The sequence below is a fragment of the Rhinichthys klamathensis genome, unplaced genomic scaffold (genome assembly GCF_029890125.1).
Source record: "Rhinichthys klamathensis goyatoka isolate OS25496 unplaced genomic scaffold, OSU_Roscu_1.1 h1tg000051l_1, whole genome shotgun sequence".
In the NCBI taxonomy this organism is placed as follows: Eukaryota; Metazoa; Chordata; class Actinopteri; order Cypriniformes; family Leuciscidae; genus Rhinichthys; species Rhinichthys klamathensis.
The window spans coordinates 1,820,255-1,839,805 of NW_026606597.1; the positions used below are offsets into that span (position 1 = coordinate 1,820,255).

A 19,551-nucleotide genomic window follows, 5' to 3' on the forward strand; every position below is an offset into this window, starting at 1 on the left:
GTCTTTTTGTATCTTTTGAAAGTCATGTTGTATTAAATAACAGATTACCATTGCATGTATTACTGTCCGTCACTGTGATGAATTATGGTCTTTTGACCATCGTCACACAGGCCTGTCAGCACCTCGTCATTCCAGACAGTGACACATGCTGTTGCATGCTGACAACTGCATGAAAGGCTTCAGCTGGAGATACGACATGAACGAAAGTTATTTGCAGTTCTTGTAATGACTATATTTTCGCATCGGGTACCGCAGTTGGCTTTCTTCTAATCTAAGTGTGAATCCAGGAGGATCTGCCACAGCTGAATCACAAAGAACGGGAATTATCAACCACTGTGATGCTGTGTTGTGTGATTTAAGTGTTTCCTTGTAAATCGAATTACCACTTGGACTATTTGGATACTCAACACAGAAAATGCATAAAATACATTTTATGTATGTACATGACGTGTTTCACAGCAGGATATTATGACCTCTAAACACGGCCAACGCAAATAATAAATGCGTGGACTACGTGTGCGCTGTCACTCTCTCAATGGCACATTCCATTGACATGTGAGGGGTGGGAAGTCAGCGTCGCGGTTAAGATCTGGAGTCTGTCTGGAGTCACAAACCAAAGATAAGAGCTGTCTGACAGGGTCCTTGACCTATAACGAATACTGTGAAATCCCGCGTGTAGCAACTTTTTAGTAGTTTAATTTCGTACAAAAACAAAGAATGAAAAAACAAACATTTTAAAAAGGGGAAAAACACAAACAAGTAGGTCTATTCTCTTCCATACAAACTTCCATACAAACTTCACAAACTTAAGTGAAGAAGCTGCTGTTAATAATAATAATAAATAATATGTGACACTGGTGATTTATTTTAATGTTTTATTAATCTGGTCAGATAATATTTATTTTCTAGTAATGTCATAAGCAGACATGTTACACGTAAATAGAAAGAATCCTTATTCTATTAATTTATTTGTAATTTTAGAAAACTTTCCCGTTTTAAAGGGATAGTTCATCCAAAATGAAAAAGCTGTCATAATTTACTCACCCTCTCGAGGTAATACTTGGATTCCCCCTAGCGGTCTGTGTTTACAAATTTCCGGGAGGAAAAAAGAAAGAGAAAGAAAGAAAATGAGAGGTGACAACAATCTAATCGAATAACTTAAAACAATATGTAAATAAACTGAAAACTACACGGTCTTTAAATATGTTTGATATCGTGTTTGATATATTCATCCCAGTAATACAAAAAATAAATCGAATAAGGCTAGATTAATGCCTACACTTAATATTTAAAATTGTATTTGATTTTTTTATGTAAGCAATTATTTCAAATTACTTTAATTTGTAATACTGTTAAATATATATTTTTAAATAATTATTTTCGGCAGGAGACTTTTATTTTGGAACAAAAGGAGCTTTAATATTTGCCCGGAAGTAGTATGCTGTGTAATCGCATAATCGCCGTAGAAGAGCAAGAGCATCGGATCTGTATATTATAAAACACGCTACGAAAGCCGTGTAAATAATCTAGAGATCCGTAAACCAGCATTGATTTCGTGCATGTCCTGTGTTTCATTGTGTTTTCCGGACACGTTATTGTTGCATCAGATAGAGGAAATGGCAAGCACAGGAGATATAGGTAATATTTCTCTATTTACTTATTTCACTTTTCTTGCGATGTAACAGGCATGATGTATGCTACTGAACATTAATGCGTGTTCGTTCTGTTAGACCTGTTTAACGTGATTCATTAATGCTGGTTCTATTCAAAACTGCAGCTGTTACAAGATTTTTCCCACTATTTATTCTACTATTTTACTGCTCTTAACATAAACATGTAACATTAATGTTATATGTGGCAACATCCCTGAGTCTCTCCTATTGCTGTTTCACTGTCTGTCATATTGTTTTATTAGCCCGTGTCTGAATATTGCTTTGACAGATAAGATGAAATCAGACAGCCGATATAGTGAAACACTTATGACACACAAGGAGTGAAATAATTTCATATTTAACTAGAGGTGGGAATCGAATGGAATTGACCTCTTCCGGTTTCCTTGACTTTACATTAATTATTCTATGATCGTGGGTATTTTTGTGAAAGAAATGCAGCCTGTTACAAAATAATGAGATCATTATCAGATTTCATCAGATCAGAATCTTTCTCAGAGCATACACAGACACACAAATAACAAGTCAGATTAGTTCATCCCCGACTGTTTCATAAGTGTTTTTAATTTAATAAAGAAAAGATTCATAATAATCTATATCCTTTTTTGCTATTTCCCATGTTGCACTCATTCCGCAGAATTTTGTCATGTATTTTTTCACAAAAATACTTTAATCAGTGTTATTTTAGCATTATTTATATACTATTATATTTGTATTATTTTGAGTTACCTTTTATTTCTTATATTTTCACAATTTATTTTTAGTCTAAGTTTTATTGATTTAGTTATGGGCTTTTGTCATTTTTATTATTATGATTTAAATATATATATTTTTTATATTTAAAAAATCTATTTTTATTTCAGTAAAAATTTTGTCATTTTAGTACTTTAACTTAGTTATTTCATTTCAGTTAGTTGCCAAGGCAACATTTCTCATGTTTATTTCAGTTTTTCATCTAATTTTATTTTAGCTTTATTTCAATTAACGAAAGGATTTTTAATAGTTTTACACTACTTTTAGCAATAACAAAAACAATTTTAATTTCAGTACATTTCAAAACAGTATCATTGAAGTTACCCTCAATTATAAAATTAATTGACATAGTTGTGAGTGTTGTTGTCCAAAAGTGTGTGATCAGATTATTACAGTTTTATGTTTCAGAGGAGTGAGGTTCAGAAAGGATTACAGGTGTCATCACAGGCATTCTCTACGGGCCCCTTGCTCATTTCTAATGTCTGCTCCTCTGTGTGTTTATGTGTGTCTATGCCCTTTTGTTTTCCCAGCCTTTGATTATGGCTTCTTACTGCGCATAAGTGAGGATGCTCGCAGGGTTGAGGCTCTGAATGAGTACTTGAGCTGTCGCAGTTACCTGGCTGGCTACGGGCCTTCGCAGGCGGATGCAGAAGCCTTTGCGCTTCTATGTGGGCCTCCACCTGAGCGGCATGTCCACGCCCTGCGCTGGTACAAACACATAGCCGCCCTGAAGCCCCAAACGAATGACCAGACCTCAGAATGCAGCAGTGAGTAGACAGAACTCCCCCTGTCATAGTCAGGGTGCATGAACGTAGGTTGTAGCTGAACTGTGGTTTCTGCATTTTGTTCTTCAAGTTAGTGGTTTCTGTGCTGAGGACATCTGCAGAATGTGTTGCATGAGTCTGAGGGTCTTTGGTGTGTTAATATACATAAGCTGAGGTGTTGACAGGAATCTGACAAGGAGTGTAGTCAAGTTTGTTCTGAACAGTACCGGAATGAGTTGAGTTATAGGTGACTCGTCCACATTGAGGTGTTTGTGGTTTTAAACAGCTCTTTCACTTTTGTGCAATGTTCAGTTTGCACATTGTTTGTTTCATTTTCACTTTGTGCATGCGTCACCTTTATCTATACATGTTTTATGTTTTCTATGAGAAGAAAACCTCATCATATACTTTTGCAGCCGGTGTGCAACAACAGCTATTTCCCATAGTGCACCTGTTGTCTCGACACAAATGCTGTATAGTTTTGGGATTGGTTACTATAAATGAATCTATAGCTCTGACTCATTTTTGTACTAAACAAAGTCATTTTGGTTAAAAAAAAAAGTGTCTCTTGTTTTTCAGCAAAGGGAAAGCGGGTGCAGCCACCATGGTCTCCACCACAAGGAACAGACATTTCAAAGTTGCGTCTTTACAACAGCCTCACACGGACCAAGGTATGAAAGATAAAACAACATGGCTTCAACTTTATACTATACTTTCCCCTTACTACAGTATAATATTACCATTCAATACATTTTTCAAAAGTTTGGGGTCAATAGTACATTTTTATTTAAAGGTGCTATATGTATTTTTTTAGCGGCCTCTATCTGTGATGTTGCAACCAATTTTTACAAGAGCGCTCATGCTCTTGCGCGTGCTCGAACACAAGAGCGAGCACTCATGGTACCGGCCACACTGAGACTTTCAACACACCGGAGAAAGCATCACACAACATGCTGGAAACTCATGTAAACGCCCACTGCAACGTTACAATAATAGGCTACTTTTATCAGCTTGACGTTGAACTAATGCTCCATGCTCGTACCATGATAACGTTACATTGACTGCATTTAGCCGGCATGTGGTGTTATCTAGCATAAGGCATTTCACTAACTATTCGCGTATCTTTCACAATCAGCAATGTCAACATAGGTGAATGTATAATATGATAACGAAAACGGTTAGTGACTAGTCTGAACAATGTCAGTGTAACAGTAAGACAGTAGGAAGTAACATTACTGTACTGAACGTGTCTGGAAATGTGTATTATAAACAATATGATAGTAGTGGGATGAGTGACGTTAGACAGTAGATCTAGTACATAAAATAAAAGTTACATCCTAAAGCACCTACTTTTTGTTATCCTGGAACAGTCTGTTGTATTAATTTCATGTCTCATGTATGTTGTAGTTTAGCTTGCTATTTCATTACAGTTTACCATTATTTATTTCAGCATATCTGAAAACTTGTAATTTATCACAATATAAATAGTGGAGGTCTCTCCATAATTCAAACGCTCTGCCGATGTTGATCCGTCTTTTAGTCCTAAGTCGATCCGGTTCACGTTTGGCCTGACGAGCTTCAGCAGATACATTTTTGTTTTGGTTTTTATATTTATGTGGTGTTTGTGTTGGAGTCTGTGTTGTGCTGGAGGCAGGTCTTTTTTGGTGTTATTAGACTCCATGTCGTCAGTTGCAGTGCCGTCGCATAGACTGTATATAAAAAGGAGAGAGGCTCGGGAGCGCGCATGCACGTCACATCCGATGGATTTTGCAGAAAATCCGACCCGGAGACTTCACATAGAAATAGGAATACTGGCCTTCAGAGGTAATAGCAAAACCCGACAAGTGGATCATTGTAATGGGTGATTACAACCCCTTCACACACAGGCAATAAAAAAAAGGATTCATTTTAGAAGAAAAGTTACATATAGCACCTTTTAAGAAATTAATTTATTCAGCAAGGATGCACTAAAGTGATCAAAAGTGGCAGGAAAGACACTTACAATGTTACAAAACACTTCTGTTTTAAATAAATGCTGTTCTGTTGAACTTTGTTCATCAAAGAATCCTGAAAATGTGTAACGTTTCCACAAAAAATATTGAGCAGCACAACTTTTTTCAACATTGATAATAATAAGAAATGTTTCTTGAACACCAAATCAGCATATTAGAATCAATAATTTCTGTGACACTGAAGATTGGAGAAATGATGCTGAAAATCTAGCTTCGCCATCTCACCAGGAAGCCTTGGTGAGCGTTTCAAAAACACTACAAAGATTTTACCCCAAACTTTTGAATGGTAGCGTACATGGATGGGAGCATTTGAATTTTGTTCCAATTTTGTGAAAATCTACAGAATTCATTGTTGTTTGCATTGCCAGTAATCAGTAAAGTTGCTGGTTGGCAAATTGGCATCTTTGCTGGTTGATATTGAACAGATACAAGTTCTTGCACGTTCTGTTCTTTGTTGTTATCGTCAGAGGTGTATATTGGATGCTGACAATAAACTGCCAGTATCATTCATACCTGTTCTGTTTTATGTCTTATAGGAGGTGTTTGTACCGCAGAAGGGCAACAGGGTTTTGTGGTACTGCTGCGGCCCCACGGTGTATGACGCTTCTCACATGGGCCATGCCAGGTGACATATTCCCCATCCATTCATAGATGTTTCTTTGTTTTCAGTGTCCCTCAGCTGTTCAAAACAGCCCAATAGACAGAACAACGGTCAATGAAAAGGCTGAAACAGACATTCAGCCATTCAATCTGAGCTAAGGATTTGTTAGTGTGTGCATGTGAGGCTGTAAACCAAATCAGAAAGCACTTTGAACTATTGTGTTTGAATATGGTTTGGTGAAAGACAGAGAGAAAACAGAGTTTTCTTCCAAGGCCCTTGCAGTGTACAGTATCAGTTCTCTGTATTTCATGAGGATTCAGTGTCCTTGTTCTTTCAGGTCCTACATATCTTTTGACATACTCCGGAGAATACTGAAGAATTATTTCAAATATGACGTCTTCTACTGTATGAACATCACAGATATTGATGACAAAGTAAGAGCAGTGCTTACATCTTTTATTCTTTATAACCTCTTTAACTCTTTTGGTCATATAAAATGAATCTAAAGGTCACATGCAATACAATTTTCTCAAAATATGATCATCAGTGTGACTTCTTCGTTTCAGATCATCAAAAGAGCCCGACAGAACTACTTGCTGGAGCAGTACAGAGAGAAGAAGCCCAGTGCCTCTCAGATACTGCAGGATGTGTTGGCAGCCCGAACGGTGAGGGGAAAACTACATCTCTCATACAGTGAAGTGAACGCAAGGGGTGGTTTGGACAAAATAAGTACGGTTATTATCTACTCAGACTTGTGGGGTTCAGTGCCATTATGAGTTTTCTTTTCTGTGGAACTCCAAAAGGTTTGTTTTTTCAGACCCTGAGAGAACCTAAAGTCTGAAGTCACCATGAAATCAAAATAGACCATACTACTAATGAAATATTTAGTGTTTATTATAAATCTTTTGAAAAGTGCCCCCGTAATGTTTAATCAAAAATATAAATGTTCCTTCTCCCTCGCAATGACATTTCTTCTCTGATTATTACAGCAACCTGTCACTCACATGAAAAGATCACAGTAAAAAAACAACGATTCATCAATCCAATCAGTTCCCATGGGACAAAATCAAGTCCTAACCTACACTTTTTTTTCCCCTTCTTCAAGAATACGTTTCACTCGATATAAAAGTCACAATAGAGAAGACGGTTACAATGATCATTTCATGCCGAATTTAAGATTGTCAGAAATAGTTAAATTTGAATTATTTTCTGTAAATTAGTAGTTTTTAAACAGAAGGGTTTAGCAAACTTCCAAGGGTGCCACACGATGACTTAAAATTATTATTTTTTTTAAATCTAACTTGATTAAAATACTAAAATCACAAATCAACCAACACAACGAATCAGTATATTCTTTAATCACAAAATGAATTGTGGTTAGTTATTTTTTATATATCAACATTCCTTGTTTCTGTTAATATAAAGTTGTATAATTACAGCAGAAATACCAAAGGAAATATAGTAGCCAATATATTTAGAAAATTTTAAATTGTGTTGAACAATGACTTCAAGTCAAAAAGGTTGAAACCCTGTGCTCTAAATGACACTATTACGAATTAACTTTTCTTCTAATAGTTCAGATCTGTCTCCAGTTATCCCTAAACTCATTATCAGTGATTATTATCAGTGTGCGCTGCCTTATGGTGGCACAAACCTTCCAAGTGAACATTAACAAGGTAATAAAGATTTATACGTACTGCTGAAGTACTGGCAGAGCTGCTATTAACTAATGAAAATAAATGATTTTGCTTAAGAGGTTTAAGCAGCTCTGAAGACAAAATAAAAGTATGACTACCTCAAACCCTCTAGACAGTTAGTGACTGGCCTTCCCACAAATGTTTTCATAGCTTTCATCTCGTTCTCCATCACTGTGCTTTAAAGTAATTTGGTTTTATTGTGTTTAGCCTTTTAAAGCCAAGCTTGCTGAGACTACTGACCCAGATAAGAAGCAGATGCTGGAGAGGCTGGATACAGCTGTGGACACTGCCCTGGGTCCCCTGCAGATGGCAATGCAGAGCAACGCTGCGGGCCATTCACTCCAGAATCACGCACAGGTAGAGGATTTGCACTGCGTTTTAAAAACACATATGACCTAGTTTGATCAGGGCCATGTCTGAGGCATTCTGTTCCATATCATTTGGCTGATGATATTCTGGGCCACATCTATCAAACTTGTGTTTGTAGTGTGATTCTTAAACCGACTTTTCTTCTTCTTCATTTTTTTATTGTTCTCATTTTTAGGTCTTATTGGAGGAGGCCAAGGATCTTTTGTCAGAATGGTTAGACTACCAATTTGGGAGCCAAGTGACAGAAAACTCAATCTTCTCTTTGTTGCCAAATTACTGGGAGGGAGAGTACCATAAAGACATGGAAGCCCTCAATGTGAGTGAACTAGTACTGATGGGAAATTCAATAGCTTTAAAATGACCCAACTATGACTTATATTTATGTAGTTCAAATGTTTGGGGTCAGTAAGATTTTTTTGGTAACACTTTATTTTAAGGTGACGTAGTTACACGTTACTACATGTAATTAATATAGTAATAACAGTAAATTATGCATAATTACAAGTAACTAAACCAAACCCTAACCGTAATTTTATAGTACGTACATGTAATTAATTAATATTACTCAGTACTTTTTTCAGTAAGTACAATGTAACTGTCACCTAAAAATAGTCTAACCGAGTTTTTTTTATGTTTTTGAAAGCAGTGTCTTATGCTCACCAAGGCTGCATTTATTTGCTAAAAATAGAGTAAATCCAGTAATATTATTGAAATGTAAAATAACTGTTTTAATATATTTTAAAATGTAATTTATTCCTGTGATGCAAAGATGAATTTTCAGCATCATTACTCCTGTCTTCAGTGTCATATGCTGATTTGCTGCTCAATAAATATTTTGTATTATCAACGCTGACAGTTGTGCTGCTTAATATTTTTGTGGAAACCAAGAAAAAATATATTGTGATTTTCATACTGATGTGTTAAAACTAGCACGATTCACGATATATCGGCTAACATGTCGGTATCGGCCAATATATGTTAATTTTTAATGTTATCGGCCTGATAAGAAAATTTGGCTGATATATTAAAGCCGATAAATAATGGATTATTTCCTTCAGCCGAGACACTTCAGATGCGCACTGTTCGCCATGATGGTTTTGAATTGATTGAAATCACTTCAAAAAAGAAAATACGGTTAAGTGCAACGTGCAGCGCTAGTCTGTCAAATAGGCTGCATAAAATTATAATGAGAACATTATAATTGTGTGCTTGTGACATGGCTTTTAATGGTGAGACTTTTGTTTTTGTAATCAGGCTCTCAAAAATTATATAAAAATTTGGGTTTAGATTTATTGGCCAATATATCGATTAGCGGCTTTTAAATATAAAGAATTATCGGTTATCTGCCAAAATGTTCATATCGGTGCATCCCTAGTTAAAACGTGTTAACTCTGAGCAGTGACAAAAGCCTGTGGTGTTTTTGATTGACAGGTCCTCCCTGCTGATGTTCTCACACGGGTCAGTGAGTACGTTCCGGAGATTGTGGCATTTGTCAAAAAGATTGTGGACAATGGTTATGGGTAAGACTAGAGATGTCTTATTTCTAGATTGTTTGATTATTTTGATATTTCATGATATGCCCCTTTAAAAAAAACAATACTTTCCTAGAATGTCTATGAATTAATTGTCTTTCTTTTCTCACAAGATATGAGTCAAATGGGTCAGTATATTTTGACACGGCAAAGTTTGATGCCTGCCCTGCTCATTCTTATGCCAAACTGGTACCAGAGGCTGTTGGAGATCAGAAGGCTCTTCAAGAGGGAGAAGGTATAGGAATAAATTGCAGTACATCATTTAAACTGATTTGCTCTTTATTTTTCTTTTGAAAATGGGTCTTTGAAAAGTACAATAAATGTATGCAGTTCAGCTGTCTATCGTTTCCATGGCAACGTGTTGTGGAATGGCAATGCAATATTGCTATAAAGCAACTGCCTTGATGCTCACCGAAAGGGCAGAGTTATCAGATAATGCTTATAGCTCGAATCATAATCTGCGCAGTGGATACAATGAGCCAGAATCATCTATTGTATAACAGAGCGTTAGGACCTAATGCAGTTGCTTGTACTCTGAATTCTTTTCATGAAAAGTGTTGGCTTCAGTGTTCACCTGGACCTTGAATGTATTCTTTTGCAGGAGACTTGAGTATCTCAGCAGACAGACTCAGTGAAAAGAGGTCACAGAATGACTTTGCGCTGTGGAAGGCCTCTAAGCCTGGAGAACCATCTTGGGATTCCCCTTGGGGAAAGGTGAGCACACATCAGGCAAACATGCGTGCTACTTTTGTTAAGTTCGGAAAATGAATAGATGAGAATGATGACTTGGCATCTTAGTAGGTCTAACATGGTACAACAAAGTTTTGAATGCATCGCCCATGTTTTCAAGTTGGGCTGAACATTCACAATTCTGCTGGGGTTGTTACAGGGGAGACCTGGGTGGCATATTGAGTGTTCCGCCATGGCTGGATCCATATTGGGAGAGTCTATGGATATCCACGGAGGAGGTTTTGACTTGCGGTTTCCTCATCATGACAATGAATTGGCACAATCTGAGGTGAGAAAATTACTAGGTGCTCACTACTCATATAAAAAATATGTCCAGTAGCCATTGTTGAAAAGCTATTATTAGAATCCAGTTCATTATTCCATACAGATTAATGCTTCATTCACGTCACGTTGGAATTACCATAATTGCTTCTGACTAGTTAAAACCATTCATGTCTTTGTCAGACTTTTAATTAAAGTCCCCCTGTAGTCAATAGTTTTATTCCTTAAAACTCATCTTTGATCAGCAAAATGACATATTTAAACGTTTTTGCCTTAAAATAGCTTGAATGTAACTCTACACCCTTGCCTCATTTAGTATGCGCGGTTCTATGAATATGCAAATTAGCCCCACCTCCACTCACTCACACCAGCTCAGAGATCCATTTGTTGATGTGATTGGTTACAAGATAGAAATTACAGAAAAAACACCAGCGATTTCAAACCACATTTGGTGCACTGCAGTTTAAAATACTCAACAATGCTGTTGACTTGCACATGGTTTGTCTTACATAGACATATAAATAACATTAAAAGCTTTGGTTTCACTATTAGGGGACTTTAAAACATATTTCTGTTTGATGTGCATGTTATTATAGTCATTGTTAACAGGTGCTCTTTTTTTCTTATTTTACAAGAGCATATAGAGAGGAAATTATAAGGGGGTGATTAAATATTTTGCTGTCATCAACTACAAAGCTGCATACTTTTTTTTTTTTTTGCACTTCCATGTAAACTAATTTTTTCTAGTAAAAAGTAAATCTGAAGACCGATGGTAAAGAACTTGATCCTGGTCCTGGATTCCTGTTTGTCACACCTTTAAAGTTGCAAACAGTATGTGTGGATTAAAGTTTTATTAACATTGTATATTTTTGATAGGCTTACTTTGAGAATGATCACTGGGTACGATATTTCTTGCACACGGGTCACCTGACCATCGCCGGATGCAAGATGTCCAAATCTCTGAAGAACTTCATTACTATCAAAGATGCCCTGGCCAAACATACAGGTAATTATGTTACAATTAAAGTTAGAATCACTGTGTTATATATTTAGACATCTGGATATGGGTCAAAGATTTGATGCTCTTTTTTGGGCTGAATTTATGGTTTCAAAAATGCGATTGTAATATTTTTATCCTCATGTTTTAAATTTTCAAATTAAAATTATTTTTTGAGATTATTATTTGAAAATTAAAAAAACTTTTTTATCATATGACAAGAAAAACATAAAAGTACCTCTTTAGACCTTTTTGACTGTGTCAAGCTCATTACACAAGCCTCTTTGTATAACACATTTCACACATTTCATCCCCTTAAATTAAAGGCAAGGCAAGTTTATTTATATAGCACATTTCATACACTATGACAATTCAAAGTGCTTTACAGAAAGGAATTAAAATAATCACAATATAAAAGCAAGGAAAATTAAAACAGTTATAAAATAAATTAAAAGAGATATATGATACAGTTATAAAATGAATTAAAAGAGTAAAAAGATGATACATAGATAAACTTCTTATCTGGCAAAACACCGGTGTATCATATTTATCACAACTCCCAGTTTTACTCTGAGATTTTCCCATGGTGATTACACTGTGTCTGTGGTGTTCTTTTGGTGCGCCTAAGAAATCTATTGGACGTCTCTGATGGACCCGATTTTTCCCTAAAATCGGACAGGAGGAGCTCTAGGACTGACTCACGGGGTAACCTCGGGTTCACTGCCCCATCAGTCCGCAAAAACCCATTTGTTCGGAAGCTCTAGGAATGGAATCAATCCAGTCCGCACCCCACAAAACCTCGAGTTTAATTACACATCAAACTCACTACTCCACCACAGACCCAAGTCATCAGCATGGTTTCATCTCTCAAGTTCCCCAATTAAGTAATTTATGTTTGTCTCTTACCCAATTCTCAGTGCCATTTGAGTTTAGTTTAGAATCAAAAGGAGGAACACAGTGCAATCAGTTGGACATACAGTGGATACAGTAATAAAAAGAATTAAAAGAGTAATAAGATTATACACAAATAAACTTCTCAACTGGCAAAACACCGGTGTATCATATTTTGCACAGCTGCTTATTTTATTGTGAGAATGGCATGTTTTGTTCAGGTCAAATAGAGTATGTGAAAGAATATTACTCTTATGAATTCTGACATTGGAAATGTTCTAAAGCTTTTTTGAAAATAATGATCAAGTAAACTTGCGTATATTCAAGGTTCAAGGAAAGTATTTCTTCTTGATAGATACACTATTTTGCAGAAAAACTATTTTTCGAAGATGTATTAAACCAACATTATTGCAAAGATTACTAAGACTGTGGCACATAACAGATTTTGAGTTTTTTCCTTATCTCAAAGAAATGTATCTTTATCTTTCATTAACCTATGTGAGTTACTGTGTTGTCTATACTTTTTTGTTTGTGTGGTAATCTCTTTTCTCCCATTTTTCCCAGTAATTATCTGCAAACTACGATTGGATGTTTTGACAAAGTTTTGACATTGTGCATTTGTGCTCTGTTTCCTTTTAGCAAGGCAGCTTCGTTTGGCCTTTCTGATGCATTCATGGAAAGACACGTTGGATTACTCCAACAACACAATGGAGTCAGCCATCCAATATGAGAGATTCATAAATGTAAGTGAGAAACCAAGAAGGAAGATAAAGTAGGGGGGAACACCCAAAAATGCATAGTCTATCCAAATTTAATATCTGCCACTTATCAGCATACAGAATCCTCATGAGTGCACAATAGGCTTATCTAGATTCCTTCATGAACCCAGAAGGTCGGAGAATAGCAGGTGTCCTTCAGGGCGCATTAATTCTGTCTTGCGCTTCTTTCTTTCTATCAATTACTCTTGTCACCAAGGAATATAACATGGGCAGAGCTCCAAATTTCTTGCCTGATACTCACACAGCAGCTATTAGCATGGGAAGTATGCGAAGGTTACTTATGACTGACCTACATGCTATATTTTCTTAGACCAGCCTCACCCGAACTTGAGGTTTGGATCTTAATGAGACACACCATGTTTTTCCTCTACCCCAGTGCGCCTCCATAGGCTGTACTTGAGTGAAAATTAAGATGGCTTTTTAGAGGGTGATGCAATAAGAGTGCAATTCCCTCAACAGAGTTTGGCTTAAATAAAACTGGAGATGAATAGATATTCCGAGGTCCCAAATTAGAAGTAAAAGCTGTAAATATTCAAACAAAGTCAATTAAAAAGCTGAGGGTGTTGTTAGTGTCTGTACAGTGAGGAATGTTACATACTTTGTAAACAAAGCACTGTTTTACAAATAGTCTAGAAATAGCTATTCTTTTAGTTAAATAAATAAAGTGCTTCAAAACTGCCTCAGGAAAGATATTTATGAATTATGCTAAAAATGTATTTATACATGCAAGTTGTTTTCTACCCTTGAAGTAATAGGACCTGGTGGGTTTTTTATTTTTTATTTTAGGGACTGTGGATTATATCAATATGTTAACTCTTAGTATGGTAAAATATTTTTAAAACACTTAAACAAATTAAAGGAATATGATGGATTAAACAAGCTCTATCAACAGAATCTGTGGCTTGTTGTTTATTAGCACAGAAAATGCACTATTATTCAAAAGTTTGGGCTCAGTAAGATTTTGTTAACTTTTAGTATGGTAAAATATATATTTTAAATACTTTTTGTTCAGAAAGGACACGATAAATTGATCAAAAGTAACTTACAAAAACCTTTACATGGTTACTTTTTTAATTAAATTTAGCAAGCAATTCTTTTGAATCCTGAAAAACAAAATGGATCACAGTTTCCACAAAATATTAAGCAGCCAAACCATTTTCAGCTGTGATAATAATAAGAATAAATTACATTTTGAAATATAATAACGGTATGGTGTATCAAATATAGGAACAGTATGGTGAAATTTAAACTCATCTCATAGTTCATTCAGTTCTTATTTTATGTTTGCACAGGAGTTCTTCTTAAATGTTAAAGATATTCTGAGGAGCCCGACAGACATCACTGCCCAATTTGAAAAATGGGAAGCTGAGGAGATTGAACTGAACAAAAGGTGATGCATACGTTCCTTAATTTTTTATATTGTCTTTTTCTTGAAAGTAAAGTGTTATCACTCATCATTATAGTCGTTTGTGTGTATGTGTGTTGGCGTAGCTTCTATGAGAAGAAAACCTCAGTTCATGAGGCGTTGTGTGACAACATAGACACTCGTTCGGCTCTGGAAGAGATGCGGGCTCTCGTTGGTCAGAGTAACACCTACATGGCTGCCAGAAGGAGTGCAAAACTGCCGCCTAACCGCATGCTGCTGGAGAGCATTGCCATGTACTTGACCGACATGCTTAAGGTAACATGTCAACAAATTTTTTTTTGTAAAACAGAGCTTGACTTTTGACATAATTGAAACCTGGATGCAACAAACAACTGTCTCTGGCTACGTCCACATTAATCCGGATACATTTGAAAACGGCGTTTTCGTTTAAAAACGCTCTCCGTCCACACTAGCGTTTTCCGACGTTTCAGTGTAGATGAGAAACTTCTAAATTCACCTTACTGAGCATGTGTGAAACCTCACAAAAGCTCACCGAGATGATACAAATAAATGGAAAAATAGATGGAAAAATAAATAATAAAGTTCCCCCGCAATTCTTCTAACAGGATAATTTTATTTAGCAAAATATCTCACCATCACTGATGCGTCCAGGTCACACTCAGTCACCATATGTTTGGTCTAAAACGCAACCGCTCTCATGTTTTGCTGCAGGACAGCAAATTTGAGTACATTTTCTGTCATCTGTGCAGGACTGTGATATGAAGAGTGTACAAAGTAACATATTTTAGCAACAGTGTGAAAGTAAATAGCACATAACAGGCACAATACCGGTAAACATGAATATCTATTGGTACAACATGGATCACATGACTAAACTTACGTCATCGTTTTCAAATACCTCCGGCTTCATAGTCCACACTACAACGCGAAAACGGCGTTTTCAAATTTATCCACTTTGGAGAGCGTTTTCCAAAAGCTACGTTTTCATTGACTTAAAACGCCGTCTGAGTGTGGACGGACGGCCAAACCGGAGAGAAAAATATACATTTTCAAACGAAAACGTATTAGTGTGGACATGGCCTCTGTATTCTCTGTAATCCTTCCCCTAATTGCTACATTAAACCTTAATGTCTAGTCCTTTCTTGAAATCTGCATGAGCTGAGATGTCGGGACAGAACTGAAACTGTGGATGCACAGTGAAGTGCTTGCTAAAGCTGTTTTCTACTTTGACAGACATTTGGAGCAATTGAGGGAACTGAGCCCATTGGCTTCCCTGTTGGAGGAAACGGTCAGAATGCTGATGTAAGCAACACCACTCAGATCATGTTTGATTCATCAAAGGTTTTATTTTTAATTAATGTTACAAAGCTAGACTTTATGTTATTAAAGATTCAATCTAATAATGCTTTCTTGTGGATTGTAAAGATAATGACTAATCTGTCATTAAACTCTACTTAATCTTTTGGTTTCTGTTTCAGTTGGAGAGCACAGTCATGCCCTATTTGTCAGTGCTGTCAGATTTCAGGGAAGACATCAGAAAAATCTCGAGAGAGAAGAAAGGTAAAACTCTCTTGCTGTTTTTTTATTCATTTATATTTTAGTGTGAATATCTGCTACAGTACAAAGTCATTTGGTTTGTTATAAAAAAAAAAAGTATGGTTATTGTTGTAGCTATACCTCCAGCAGACATTTGTGTTCAATACAGGTTGTACTTTTTATGCAGAAAAGGGAATTCATTAAGAAAATTTGTTTGTGTTGCAGTGACAGAATTGCTGAAGCTCTGTGACGAATTGCGTGATGACACTTTACCTGAGCTGGGTGTCCGACTGGAGGATCGTGATGGTAAAGTAAAGAAATAGAGATTAGCTTAAACTCTGAATGTCATGGAAAACTGCAAGTTTTTTTTTTCTCCTCAAAGGACTCCCCACATCGGTGAAGTTGGTGGACAAAGAAACTCTTCTGAAGGAAAGAGAAGAGAAGAAAAAGGTAATGACAGAATCCGTCTATATGGCCATGTACTATGAACTCTCTACTTGATATTTACTATTTCAGTGGTGTAGATTTTGTATCCCATTTTACATACAGTACTGCCAGTGATGTACTGTTTGTAGTACACCTTATTACGTTAAAAAATAGCCATTAATCAGATCAAAGTTATCTCACCACCAGGGTAAGGTGGTGTGTTCTTTTCTGTCAATGGAAAGAAGTTTCTTTCCATCTCAAGCATCACAAAAGAAATTAATCGGATGCAAACCAGGTCATGAAAAATGTATTTAGGTCTTTCAAGCTTGTGAGTGTAAATGCTCGCCTTCTGAATGTATTATAAGGACTCAAGTTGCACAGGTTAATTGTTGTACCTTCTTTGAATTACTCCTTTGAACCTTGTATGCATGCTTACAGCTTTGGACACGTTCTGCTGATCCATCATGATCCACCTGAGATGGTCATTGATAAACAATAAAATAATAAAATGTGTGTGTGTTTATATATATATATATATATATATATATATATATATATATATATATATATATATATATATATATATATGTATGTATATATACGCGTGCGTGTGTGTGTGTGTGTGTGTGTGTGTATATATATAGATATGTGTGTGTATAACTGTTTTATATATATATATAATATACACACACACATATATATATATATACACACGCATACACATATAATATATACACACTTTTTGTGTGTGTGCGTGCATGCGTATATATATATATAGAGATGTGTGTGTAACTGTTTTATGTATATTTCTATAACTCATTCCTGTGGTGTCAAAGATAATTCTTCAGCTGTTTTCAGTGTCACGTGATCCTTCTGCAATCATTATAATATGCTGATTTGGTGGTCAAGAAACATTTCTTCTTATTATTATTATTATGTTGAAAACAGTTTTGCTGCTTTACACTTTTGCAGAAACCGTGATGCATTATTTTCAGGATATATATATATGTGTGTGTATATTAGTCCGTTTTTAAAAGTTATATTAAAAGATATTACTTTGTTTTGTTAATTTGGTTCATTTATTTGACGTTAATATTACTGTCCTGCATAATACTTATATTGTTTTATGTTTCAAGATGGAAGATGAAAAGAAAAAGAAAAAAGAGGAGGCTGCCAGGAAAAAACAAGAACAAGAGGTGATTAGAGCGATTACAGAAACCACCTGCAACACTCCATAATTTAGTCACCCGTCATGTAGAAAGCCCCTCATGTCTATTGTTAAATATGTTTATATTTAAGAAATTATGTTCCCGTTAGTCCTCCATTGTTTTTAATGATTTGTATATTGTTTTGTGATAGATGGCAAAGTTGGCAAAAATGAAGGTTAAACCCAATGAAATGTTCCGTTCAGAGACTGACAAGTACTCCAGCTTTGATGAAACGGTAATGCAAACCATTCAGTCTTCTTTTGTCTTAAGATCCACTCGTTTATGTCACACTGCTGTATGTTAGATCTATTTCAAGGTGACTATTAGTCTATAGGGGATGGATGAATTTTTAATAATTTGGTTACATCTATTCAGAAATGCTAATAGTACGTCTGTTCTTTGTATGTACAGGGTTTCCCAACACATGATGCTGAGGGGAAGGAGCTCAGTAAGGGACTGACCAAAAAGCTTCGCAAGCTTTACGAGGCTCAGGAGAAGCTGTATAATGAATACCTTCAGTTGACTCAGAATGGGAGCTGAGAACATGAGGCATTGAGTCTGATGCAACCTGCGATCCGCCCATAGTGTCTGTTGTGAACTTGTCTTTTGTTTGTGAAAAGGCAGCAAAACTCAAGACCTCATCTGTGAGTTTTGGCTCTAAACTTTGGCAAGGTTTGCCAAATCCTTCTTGTCATGGTTGGAGGATTTTTGTTATCCTGATGCTCTGCAAACATGACTTTGAGAGGTATTTTATGACTACGATATTAAGGGTGTATACTTAAAATTGTGTGCTTTTTGCACATGTAGAACAAAGATGCAAGTATATCAGAATTTTTCTAATGTGGGTTTGGCGGTTTATATGAAGTATGCAAGAACTATTTAGCTTGTTAATGTGGAAATGGATCAAACATTTAATGTTTTCATTATGGATTTTTTAAATCTGGCTGATCAAGTAGGTGTTTTCTCTGAAACACGGTTTACAATCAGCTAGTGATAAAAATGATTCATCCAGAATCAAAATATCTCTGATAATACAGGAATAAGGGACTTCAGGTTTGTAGGTTTACCACAAATGAAAAAACAGAGACATACATAGGAGCACCAGTTATTGTTAGTAGTTACATAGTCTTTATAGGAACATGAAATGCCAAAATAAAAAAAAGGATATGCTTATTTGTCTCCAATAACTTATTTCTATATATTTTTTCCATAAAGACTTTTTTTTAAATTTAGTTTACAGTCAAAAAACATGCACAGAGCTGCCAAACCTAGTGAACTTCTTACCTAATGTTGTAGGCATAAAATGTAATTAGAATAAGGGTAATTTCAGTATAAAACATCAATGCTGTCTATGCACAAGAAGCTTGTGATTAGTGAAATTGAATTTGTTAACGATTTTTTTAGTGGGATGTTTTTAATGAATAGATTGAAGCAGTTCACAAATCGAACTGAATGATTATTTCATGAATTGTAGAGTGAACCGAATCAATACTGACTGCATGATTCTGAAAAATCGTAATGTCAGATTCTTAATGAGCCGAGAATCGGCACTTGGAATGGGAACTTGAATACCCTAATAGCAGAAATGTTACAAATTAAACGTGCTAGAAATGTATTAAAACATGCACAAAAAAAAAAAAAAAAATTTGAGATTAATGTTGGTATTGTTTATTGTAAATGCAAATTATATTTAGGTTCTAAGTTACTTTATTTTGTGTATATTCATGGCTGCAACAAATTAAATTAAGATGCGTTAAATTACAATAAACCGCTTTATTTGAATGTTTTAGAGCATGTAATATGCTACTCCCTGATAATCGCCGAAACGAAATCCGATTTATTTCAGCGAATCGGTTCTATCGAACAATACATTTCAAAGAACCGGTTCAAGTCTATGGTCCAACACATCACTGTCGCT

General features: G+C 35.7%; 1 protein-coding gene across 4 annotated transcripts in view; it reads left to right on the forward strand.

Moving 5' to 3' along the window:
* Positions 1-18,833, forward strand: part of cars1 (cysteinyl-tRNA synthetase 1) — a 107,828-nt gene extending 88,995 nt beyond the window's left edge. Inside the window, exons 1-23 of one of the 4 annotated variants that reach the window (XM_056247966.1) lie at positions 1,476-1,638; positions 2,954-3,190; positions 3,767-3,858; positions 5,736-5,824; positions 6,138-6,234; positions 6,367-6,465; positions 7,705-7,854; positions 8,042-8,182; positions 9,298-9,386; positions 9,512-9,633; positions 10,000-10,112; positions 10,288-10,416; positions 11,286-11,415; positions 12,937-13,040; positions 14,369-14,466; positions 14,568-14,757; positions 15,697-15,765; positions 15,942-16,023; positions 16,225-16,305; positions 16,382-16,449; positions 17,562-17,621; positions 17,785-17,868; positions 18,045-18,833. In XM_056247966.1, coding sequence (XP_056103941.1) covers positions 1,560-1,638; positions 2,954-3,190; positions 3,767-3,858; positions 5,736-5,824; positions 6,138-6,234; positions 6,367-6,465; positions 7,705-7,854; positions 8,042-8,182; positions 9,298-9,386; positions 9,512-9,633; positions 10,000-10,112; positions 10,288-10,416; positions 11,286-11,415; positions 12,937-13,040; positions 14,369-14,466; positions 14,568-14,757; positions 15,697-15,765; positions 15,942-16,023; positions 16,225-16,305; positions 16,382-16,449; positions 17,562-17,621; positions 17,785-17,868; positions 18,045-18,173 — 2,532 coding nt within the window. In that variant the 5' untranslated portion in view covers positions 1,476-1,559 and the 3' untranslated portion in view covers positions 18,174-18,833. Of the gene's footprint in view, positions 1-1,475; positions 1,639-2,951; positions 3,191-3,764; positions 3,859-5,735; positions 5,825-6,137; positions 6,235-6,366; positions 6,466-7,704; positions 7,855-8,041; positions 8,183-9,297; positions 9,387-9,511; positions 9,634-9,999; positions 10,113-10,287; positions 10,417-11,285; positions 11,416-12,936; positions 13,041-14,368; positions 14,467-14,567; positions 14,758-15,696; positions 15,766-15,941; positions 16,024-16,224; positions 16,306-16,381; positions 16,450-17,561; positions 17,622-17,784; positions 17,869-18,044 lie in introns of those variants that run through there. The other 3 variants (XM_056247968.1, XM_056247967.1, XM_056247969.1) reach the window with 3 other exon arrangements.
* Positions 18,834-19,551: the final 718 nt, after the last annotated feature.